The sequence below is a fragment of the Leishmania infantum genome, chromosome 27, assembly GCF_000002875.2.
Source record: "Leishmania infantum JPCM5 genome chromosome 27".
NCBI lineage: Eukaryota > Euglenozoa > Kinetoplastea > Trypanosomatida > Trypanosomatidae > Leishmania > Leishmania infantum.
Genome location: NC_009411.2, coordinates 411,855 through 422,545, shown reverse-complemented (window position 1 = coordinate 422,545; position 10,691 = coordinate 411,855). Strand labels below are relative to the sequence as shown.

Here is a 10,691-nt window from a genome sequence, read left to right as displayed (position 1 = left end):
CCCCTATCTTTCCTCTCTCTTGGCTTGGTATGATGTTGGCTTTGTGGGAAGGTTCAGCCGGCACGAGTGATTTTGTGCTCTCTCTGTCTTCTAATGCAGGCGGCACACGTATCGGCACAGGTGATGCACCGCATTAGCTTGCTTTCTTCAGTGGCCACCTCTGTATCCACGAAATGGTGGAGCCGTGGCGGTGTGAGGATGGCGCTGCCTCTGCGTGTGCGTGTGTGTGTGTGTGCTCCATATCACGATGTGGCTCTTGTCTCTGCCCGCACCCCATTTGAAAAGGTGAGCGTTTGCCGCTTTGGCTGCCGGCGCCATGTCTTCTTCGCACCGACTTCACAACGCTCTTCACCGTGCACTGTAGAAGAGGCAGAAGGGAAAGAGGAAGTGTGGAGCACCAACCGCCACGGCGTCCCTCTCCCCTTCCCGCCGCTCTACACAGGGCTCACACTTGATGCCACTCGAACCAGGGCAGGTGTATTGTTTTTGTCTTGTTTTTTTTTGTGTTCGTGTTTGGCGCCTCTTTTACGTCAACCCTCCCCCCCCCACCACCTGTGCCCTCCGTCTCTGCCATCTCCCTCCTCTTCACCCACACGTCCTCCTCGTTTTGTGTTTTTGCTCGCTTGCTTCTACTGAACATATCTTTATGCCCCCTTTTTCGTGGTTCTCCGAACATATATACTTGCTCGGAAGTGCGTGCGACATATCCGCTGGCAGTGCTGTGGATGCCTCTGCGCGTCCATGTGCAAAGGCGTCTCTTTGTGTGTTGCCTCTCCACCTTCTTTTTCCTTTGGGTTTCTTGTCTTCCACGCGAAATGATGGGTCCCTCCCCTCCCTCCTCCCCTCACCTCTTTGTTTCTTGTCCCACTCAAACACACTCCTTTTATGTATTTCCTTTCCTCTCTAATGCACCGCTTCCTTGTAGTGTCCACCTTCCTTTGCTATCTTGCAAGCATGTCTGCCGTGTTGGTTCTTGCCTTCTAGCTTCCTCCCATTACCGCGCTCGCTTTCTTCTTTCTCCCACCCCTCTCTCTCTCTTTGTGTGGTGGTGGCTCCCCCCTTCTCCTTCTCCTTCTCCTTTATGTGTGTATGCGTTTTTTTTTAGCATGGTGAAATCTTTTTGTTTGTTGTACGCCTTCGCAGGGGTGCACACACACACACACATACATCCGACCTTTTTGCTTTTCTTTCTGTATCCGTCTCTTGACAGGGCACCTGATATCCCACAGCGTAGTGGAAGATACAGGAAAACGCACAAGCAACAGCGAGAACACATGCGGGCCGTAAAAGGGAAGCCACATGGCAATCATCGCCCCTCCCATCCCCATTCACAGGTGCCCCAGGACGGCTCATGATGCACACGTGCTTTTTGCTGTCGCCTCCATTGGCGGCTGTGCCTGTGTATCTTTTCGAAAGCGGGCACTGGCGTGAGAAGGGCTGTGCTCAGTATCCTCCCTCCATCGGTCCCGTAACTCCAGGTCGATAGGGCAGAGGGGGGGGGGTTACGCACGTGTAACGCTTTGCGTAGGCGCGCGCGTGCCCATGTGCGTTTCAGCATTTGCTAACGTCTAGGGTTGGTGGGGGGGGGCGGGGGCTGCGAAGGGTGCGCCAACCTTTTCGAGCGATTCCTGAAAACCTGAAACTGCACGCGGGCTCCAGCCGCCGATGTGTCTCCTCTCCATCGCTCTCATGTTGCCTTGCTTTCCATCTCTTCCGATCTGAGACCCGACGTCATCGCTCTCCTTTCTTGCCACGCCACAATCACCCACACTGGCCAGTCTACCATCTCCAATCCCAAAAGACACGTTTCCCGCCGCAATTCCCTCTTTGGTATATACTTTTCCCTCGACATGTCCATTCCACTTCCACGGACAAGTCAGCAAGCCTACACGCACACAGCCACAGCTCGCCTGCGACTGTTGCGCCACGGCTAAGGCCTGGTCGTCCAGGACGAGCGGCCTGCCGTCGGATCGGGCCGCGCGTCTAACCGGCTCTTCCTCTTCTTCCTCGTCCCTTCCCCGGGTGCGTGTTGCGCGATCGGCGCCAGGCGGACCTGGCGGGACTGCATGCCTTGATCCACCCGGGCCGCGTCCAGGGCTCTGCTCGAGGGCGGAGGCAGTGGCGTCTGTCGTGCGGGCACTAGGGGGCGGATATAAGTGAATGGAGGAGGAGCTCAGAGAGGAAGTGGGCCAGCCGCAGGTCAGGGCCCTCTGCGACCCTCTGCCCTGCCTGTGCGCCGTGTTTCGCCCTCGGCCGCTTCAAGCCGCGGCATGCCGTCATACAGTGTGGTGCCACTTTACATGGGAGTCTGGAGGACTCGGTGGTGCAACTCGAGGGTGCTCTCATCGCGCTTCCCGCATCTGCGCCGCATCGGCCCACACGGTCGCATGCAGGAGATGCCGCATGTTTCCCGAGCATGCACGTTCTTTTTTTTTTCGGTGCGCCTGTGTGTGTGGGGGCGGGTGATAGGTATGGATCTCGTCCTCCGACATGTGTCGGATCGTCGGCACGATTCGTAGTGCGCTGCTGCAAAGGTGATCATCACGACGGCAAGCCTCCTCGGCACAGCGATAGCCCATACCTGTCCGCCGATACCGAGGAGCCCGCCAGCGGTACCCGAGGGCAGGCTGCAGGGTCTTTGGCTTTCCCACACAGTGGGTGCTGGGCCGTGAGATACCACCGGCGAGGTGGTGGGCGTCATCAGGGGCCCTTTGCTGACTAGAAGCCGAAAAAACAAAAACGCTTTTTTTGTGTGCGAGGTTTGCTTTTCGCGTGAAATTCCTCTTGTGTAGTCATGGTATCTCAGGGAGTGGGTACTCGCCATCAGAAGACCTCCGTGACGTACCTGTTGCACGGAAGGTTTCATCCATTCCTCTGTGTCTCTCGGTTGTGCGCCTCCTCCCCCGACCTTTGGTCGTGCCGCTCCCACGCAGCCGACTCGAAAGGGAATCTCTCTATTACGCTTTTTTGCCCCTCGCTGCCTCTCACGGTGAAGTTGCACACTCACCACGCCTCACCTCCTCTCCTCCCCACACGCACACACCCCGCTGTATCACATTTGCAAATACACGCACAAGTACACGTATTCAGTCCTCTTCCACTACCCACGCGCGCCTCTTCTTGCTCGCCCCTTCCGCCCACCGACGGACTTGAAGCGCACACGCAACGCAAACCAGCGCGAGTCCGTTGATCGACTCAGCGGTGGTGCTGTTTTCGGCGGCCGCGCGTGTATGTCCCCTCACCGCACCTTCCCTCTCTCACTCTTTGTTCACAATCGCGGTGCTGAAGCTCCCCTTAGCTTTTTACTCCACCCCCTCTCCACACCTGCCGCAAGCCCCTGCGAGGAGAGACGGAGTGTGTGTGCGTGCTGGAGAGGTCGCACGCCTCTACGTGCGTGCGTGAGTCTATGAGGTTGGCCGTGAGCCTTTTCTTGTCTTTCGTTTTGTTGGCTTCTTAGGCACTTATTAAACTTTCATGCTTTTCTCCTTTTTTAAGCGCTCTCTGTTATTGAATCCCTCTCTGCGTTCTCTTTGTGTGTTTCGTTGTACGGTCTATCCGAGACCGGCACAGTCGTTTCTCACGCCACGTAGCGGCTGCTTTAGCACTCCCGCATATATACACACACTACACACGCACACACACATATCATCGTGCACACAGAATACCCGAGTCCCGCGTCAGGTTCCGGAGAAGACAAACAGGTGGAGCCTCCCCGTCAATTCTTTCATCGCATCGTTCGTGTGTCTCCCCTATCCATTGCCCGCTCTCGTCTTACCCCCGTTTCAAACGCGTGGTCGCGCGCGTCTGTGCTTGCTTTGGGCCTGCACACACACACACACACACACACACACTTCCCTTCCCTCCCTGGGCGTCCACATCCAGTTTTGTTCGTTTTCTCTCTTGTTCTTCCCTTTCGGCGTGACTGTGTGGGACAGGCCTCGGCACGCCAAGTCGCACGCACCGCCGTTTCGCCCTGTTTTGGCTTCTGCTTTGCTCGCTTCACCTCTCTAACCTTTTTTATTTCTGTCGCCTTCCTTTTACAGCTCTGCGGACTGATTCACAGTGTGCTTCCGCGCCTCTTTCACCCCTTCCTTGACCACCCGCATTCGCCACCCTTTCCTCTCCTCAGAACGGAGACTCCTGGTAGCTCTGGCGGCTGTCCTCTTTCCCTCTCCCTCTGACACACTCTCTCTTGTGATTTCGCCAAGAACGTCTCTCTTGCTTGGACAGATCCGCCACGAAAAAAATCCCGAAACGGACGTCAAGCGCATATACGGCTGAAGCCGCTGCTTTACACCAACGTTGGGCTTCACAGACTCAGCTGGCCGGTGCAGGCGCATTCGTTTTCTCGTTGCCGCTTCACACGAGCCTCCTCCCTCAGAATTCGAGAAAAGTGGGAGTTGCCGCTCACGAGCTCTCTGCACAGCGAGGAGGAAAGCGCTGACGGCGTGTGACGTGGTATCCGCGAAGAGCGGACTACTCCCTTCAACCAGAGCGAGGCGCCTATGCCTGGGGCTGGCCCGCTTGTACCCTCTCCTAACTCCACGACGACGACGCAGAACCCCCTGCTTTTATTCGCCTCGCCAGGCGCACTGCCAGGATTGAGCTTTTCCCGAAACAACTCCGAGGCCTTTGGCGAGGGCCAGCTCTTTACTCCTGCGGTGGGAGGCGAGTACTCTCCGATGAGTGGCGGAGGCTCAGCTTTTCTCAGATCTGACGACCGCATGATACGAGGCACTGCGCTGCGAACGGGAGAGATGCGAGCGACTACGCTGGAAGCCGGCAACCACGCCTCTCCGTCCGCCGCCGAAAACGACGTGAACGACGGCAGCTGTGTCGAGATGACGGCCGAGCAGATCCCACTGGCCCAAGCCGATGACCAATACGATGTCCTCCACCGCAGGTCGGCATCTGCCAATAGCCCAGCGCGATGTCGCCCTCGGGCGGGATGCTGCCAGCAACTCGGGCACACCATCCTGCGCGTGTTGATCCTGATGAAGCGAGAGTGGTGCTCGACGCTGTGCGAGTTCTTGATTCCCATCCTTTTCGTTTTCGGCTCCGTCATGCTGTGGGCCGTCTTTGGCACGGCACAGAATTCCGCGGGTGTCTACTACTCTTCCACAGGACCGGAGAAGGTATCCGCAATGACCGATAAAATCAGCAGCTCCCTGTGCTACAACGCGTCCTTGGCGAGCGGCATCGCCGGCTTAACGCCGTGTCTGGAGGGACAAAAGTATTATTGTCCCCACGGCCGCGGCATCCCGACTGGCTTCTGCTACGACCCGCCTCTCAAAAACGTGGTAGCACAGCTCCTCGGCGCTCTGCCACTCACGACATCGCCAATGCTCCCCCTGGACACACTCATCGCGTGCCAGTGGGTGGGGATGGATCAGTCGATTCGAGCATCAACGCCGTTCTCCTACGGCGGCCTGCTGTACTTTGCGCCGCGAACGCCGGAGGTGGAGTCGCTGGTGTCGTACATGCGGGCCCAGTCCAAGCTGTTCGACAACGCGTACGGCGGCACATTTGCGACGGCAGCGGACGCTACGTCACACATACTGTCGTTGACGCACGACGACCCGCCGACGTGGGGCGTTGTGGAGCTGGACAGCTACACGGCCGACACGTTCAACGTGAAGATCATGGTCAACTCATCGGCCTTGCCAGCGACGTCGGACAGCATTCTCAGCGGGTACCTTGGCGGGCTGGACATGTCGACCAACTCGCCGTACATCTTCTCGGGCTACACGACGCTGCAGACGCTCGTGTACAATCACTACACCACGAGTGTGCTCGGCAAGCCGGCGACGAAGCCGCTGACCTACACCGCCATGCCCACGAAGGCATACAATACCAGCTCCTTTTTGTTGACTGGTGCCTCCCTGGCGCCGCTGATTTTGGTGCTTGGGTTCCTGTATCCTGTTTCGCAGCTGACGAAGCGGATTGTGGTGGAGAAGGAGCTGCGCATTCGGGAGGCCATGCTCATCATGGGTCTCTCTGAGTGGACCATGTACCTTGCGTGGCTCGTGGTGTACGGCGTGTGGTACACTGTGGTGTCCATTATCATCACGGTCCTCCTGCGCTTGACATACTTGCCCGAAAGCAGCCCCGGGTACGTCTTCTTCATGTTCTTGCTCTTCTCTTGGTCCACCATCGCACTGTCCGGCGCGATTGCGGCTGTGTTCAGCAAGGCCCGGCTGGCGGCCATCATCGCGCCTCTCATCTACTTCGCGATGGCGATACCGCTCTTTGCGATGGAAAGAGCCAGCGGGGGCGCCAAGATGGGCATCATGATCCTGGGCCCGAGCGCTTTTGCTGTCGGCTTCGCTCTGCTCTTTGAGCACGAGGTGAATGGCGGCGCCGGAGTCGGTGCGCTGGCATACTTCCGCGACGAGCCGAAACTGATCGTTGTGTTTGTGCTCCTCTTTGTGGACATCTTTGTGTACCTGCTGCTGATGATGTACTTCGACCGCGTGGTCCCGAAGGAGTGGGGGACGACGAAGAACCCGCTGTTCTTCGTCATCGACCCCGTGCGGTGGTGCTTCTGCCGACGCCGCGCGGGCGACGCCGACAACGACGGCGACGTCCCGGGGGACGGGCGCGCGGAAGACGGCGTGTTCGAGGCGGTGGACCCTGCGGTGGAGGAGGCTGCGGCGGTGCGGATCCGCGGGCTGCGCAAGACGTTCAGGCGCGGCGGCAAGGCGTTTGCTGCGGTGGACGACCTGTGCTGGTCGCTGAACGAGGGCGAGATCTCTGTGCTGCTGGGCCACAACGGCGCGGGCAAGTCGACGACGATGAACCTGATGACCGGGATGCTGGAAGCTGACGGCGGCGACTGCTACGTGTACGGGCACTCCGTGCGGCACGAGCTGAGCGCTGTGCGGCAGGAGATCGGGCTGTGTCCGCAGCACAACATCCTGTGGCCACAGCTGACGGTGCGGGAGCACCTGGACTACTACGCTGCCATCAAGGGGCTGAGGGGGTCTGAGAAGGAGGATGCGATCCGGCGGCTGCTTGCCGCGGTGGACCTGGAGGACAAGGAGCACTACATGTCGAAGGCGCTGTCTGGCGGGCAGAAGCGGAAGCTGTCGGTTGCCGTTGCGTTTGTTGGCGGCAGCCGGCTCGTGATCCTGGACGAGCCGACGGCCGGGATGGACGTTGGCGCGCGGCGGCACACGTGGTCGCTGCTGAAGGAGATGGCGAAGTGGCACACGATTCTGCTGACGACGCACTTCATGGACGAGGCGGACCTGCTCGGCGACACGGTTGCGATCATGAGCAAGGGGCGACTGCAGTGCGCGGGGTCGAACATGTTCCTGAAGTCGAAGCTTGGCGTTGGGTTCGTGCTGACGATGTCTGTCGTGTCGCACGCGCGGCGCGGACCGATCGAGCAGATGGTGCAGACGCTCGTGCCTGCGGCGGAGGCTATTGGCAGCGGCGCGGGCGAAGTCGCGTACCGGCTGCCGATGGCGTCGAAGCCTATGTTCCCCGACCTGCTTTGCGCTGTGGAGGAGGGCATCCCCGGCCTTGGGATCAACGCGTACTCGCTGTCGGCGACGACGCTGGAGGAGGTATTCATCAAGATCGCGGAGGGCCCGGACGCGGAGCGCGACGCGGATGCGCTTGCGGCGAAGGAGAAGGCGGAGGCGACGGCTGCTGTGTGGAACGTGGAGATGGAGAAGGGGCGGTGGGCGCGGCGGCGGCTGCAGTTCCGCGCGATGATGGTGAAGCGGCTGTGGAACGCGCTGCGCGACCGGCGCACGCAGTTCTTCCAGATCGTATGCCCCGTCGCGTGCGTGCTGCTTGCGATGCTGCTGACGCTGGTGAGGCTGTTCAGCACGCCGACGATCGTGCTGAGCAGCGACGTGTACGGGACGGCGGTGGACATCCCGCTTGCAAACTGCGAGGGCGTGCTGGACGTGACGACGCCGTTCTCGACGAAGGCGCACATGGATATCTGGACGGACGTGCCGGACGCCTCTGCGTTCTCGACGAAGCTGAACAGGACGTACCAGACGCACGCGAAGGAGCGCTACGGCGGCGTCTCGTGCGCGGCTGCGGGCAGCGGGGAGCTGTACCACAGCGTCTTCTACAACACGTCGGCTTTGCATGAGGTCGCCATCGAGACAGCGAATGTCTTCGCTGCCCATCTTCGTGTGGCAACTGGCCGAGATAACGTGAGTGTTACCACCGCTGTGGCATCACTCCCCAAAACATCGCAGCAGCGGGCGGTGGAGTCATCTCTGTACGCGATGATGATTGCCGTGATCATCATGATCCCGTTCACCTTCATTCCTTCGACCTTTGTGGGCTGGATTGTGAGGGAGCGCGAGTGCAAGGCGCGGCACCTGCAGAACGTCTCTGGCCTGAGCTTCTACATCTACTGGCTATCCAACTTCTTGTTTGACCTGTGCTCGTACATCGTCACGATGTGCCTCGTCATCGTTGTCTTCCTCGCTTTCGGCCGTGACGAGTACGTAGCCGTGAACAACATCGGCGCGACGTTTGTGGTGTTTCTGCTTTACGGCGTGTCGGGCATTCTCATGGCATACGCGCTCAGCTTCGCCTTCGACAATCATTCCACCGCGCAGAATGTTGTCATGCTTGTCAACTTCATTGTGGGCTTCCTGCTGGTACTGGCGGTGTCGGCGCTGTCGTTGAAAGAGTCGACGAGGAATTTGGCCAAAGTGCTCCGCTGGATCTTCCGCATTGTGCCGAGCTACTGCGTGGGCGAGGCAATCAATAACCTCGCGTCGCTCAAGGTGACCCGCGCGTTCGGCATCGACACCAGCACATGGGACATGGACGTTGTGGGGTGGGTGTGCGTGTATATGGCGATCGAGATCCCGGTGTTCCTGTTCATCACGCTGTTCATCGACCACCCCGGGCGGCGGCAGCGCAGCCAGCGACTGTTCCACAACCCGGACGGTGCTGCGGAGGTGATCGAGGACGAGGACGAGGACGTCGCGGCGGAGCGGCGCGCTGTGCTGGAGGGCGGCGAGCGCGAGGGCGACCTTGTGCGCGTGCTGAACCTTCGGAAGGAGTACCCGAACGGGAAGGTTGCTGTGCGGAACATCGCGCTGGGTGTGAGGCCCGGGGAGGTGTTTGGGTTCCTGGGGACGAACGGCGCGGGCAAGACGACGACGATCTCGATCCTATGCCAGGAGTTCTACCCGACGAGCGGGCGAGCCTACGTGTGCGGGAACGACATTGTAACGGAGAGCAGCGAGGCGCTGCGGTGCATCGGGTACTGCCCGCAGTTCGACGCGTGCCTGGACCTGCTGACGGTGGAGGAGCACCTGTACCTGTACGCCGGCGTGCGCGGGATCTCGTCGCGCGCGTGCGACCGCGTTGTACGTGGGCTGATGAAGCTGTGCGGGCTGACGGAGTACCGGCGCACGAAGTCGCACGAGCTGAGCGGCGGCAACCGGCGCAAGCTGTCTGTTGCTGTGTCGCTGATTGGCGGGCCACGCGTTGTGTTCTTCGACGAGCCGTCGGCCGGCATGGACCCCGTTGCGCGGCGCGGGCTGTGGAACGCGATCGAGACGGTGGCGGACAACTGCTCCGTTGTGCTGACGACGCACCACCTGGAGGAGGTGGAGGCACTTGCGCACCGCGTTGCGATCATGGTGGACGGGACGCTGCGGTGCATTGGCGACAAGACGCACCTGAAGCAGAAGTACGGGACGGGGTTCGAGGTGGCGGTGCGCGTGGCGGACGAGTCACCGGAGGTGATGGCTGGCGTGGAGCTGTTCTTCGAGGAGGAGTTCCCGTCGAGCAAGCTGACGGAGGTGCGCGCGGGGCGCTTCACGTACCAGCTGCCGAGCACTGTGCGCCTGTCGAGCGTGTTCACTGCGCTGGAGCAGCAGAAGGAGAAGCTGCAGATCTGCGACTACAGCGTGTCGCAGACGTCGATTGAGCAGGTGTTCATGCGCATCAGCGAGAAGGCGGAGCTTGAGCACGAGGAGGAGCACCGGCAGCGCATGGAGAGCAAGAAGTCGTGCTGCGTTTGCTGCTGCGGAGGCTTACCGCGCTGATGAGCATAAAGTAAGTGTTTGTAAGAGGTCGCGTGAGTGAACTTGTATATAGTTTTTTTGTGCTTGTTTTTTGTCCTCGATCGTTGTCTATTGTGTAGAAGACTGCTTTGAGGAGCGTTGGCATCAGTCGATTGGTGCTGAGTGAAGAACCGCGCACCTGTGCCTCTCTGTACAAGCTCAGTTGTATATATGTCGGCTCAGCTGTTTTCGTGGTTTTTAAATTGCGCTGCTGGACAGCATAACATCAGAAGAGTTGTGTCGGCGCTCACATTATTTGTTTTGAGGGGTTGCCACGTTGACTTGTCGCGTTCTCTGGGCGGGTGGTGGTGGACGCATTTCCTCGGTCACTTTGAGGCTTGAGGGCGCAGCGGGCAATGCGTTTTTTGTTATGCGCGAACGGGCGGGTGGCGAGGAGGATGAGACAGCGCTGGGCGCCGAGGTGGGAAGGACGCGTCGAGAGAAGCGCTCTGCGGAGAAAGTCGAAAGCTGCCGCGTGCGCGAGGTACTGTTGTGGCAGGCGAGGGGCTCTCTGCATGTTGCTCACACACTGATCGTTTTTCGATCGCGTCTGAAGCGAGAAAAGGCACACGTACGTGCCACTCTTTTCTTCCCTCACGCTTTTTTTTTCCGCAGCTGTGCCCCCCCCCCGTGGAC

At 59.7% G+C, this 10,691-nt stretch overlaps 1 protein-coding gene across 1 annotated transcript; it reads left to right on the top strand.

Annotated features, from left to right (window-relative positions):
* Positions 1-4,505: 4,505 nt before the first annotated feature.
* On the top strand, positions 4,506-10,037 carry putative ABCA8 (ATP-binding cassette protein subfamily A, member 8; the record flags this gene model as incomplete). Its single annotated transcript, XM_001466294.1, has 1 exon — positions 4,506-10,037. One exon carries the CDS (start codon positions 4,506-4,508, stop codon positions 10,035-10,037), a length of 5,532 nt encoding a protein of 1,843 aa, XP_001466331.1.
* Between the last annotated feature and the right edge of the window lie 654 nt (positions 10,038-10,691).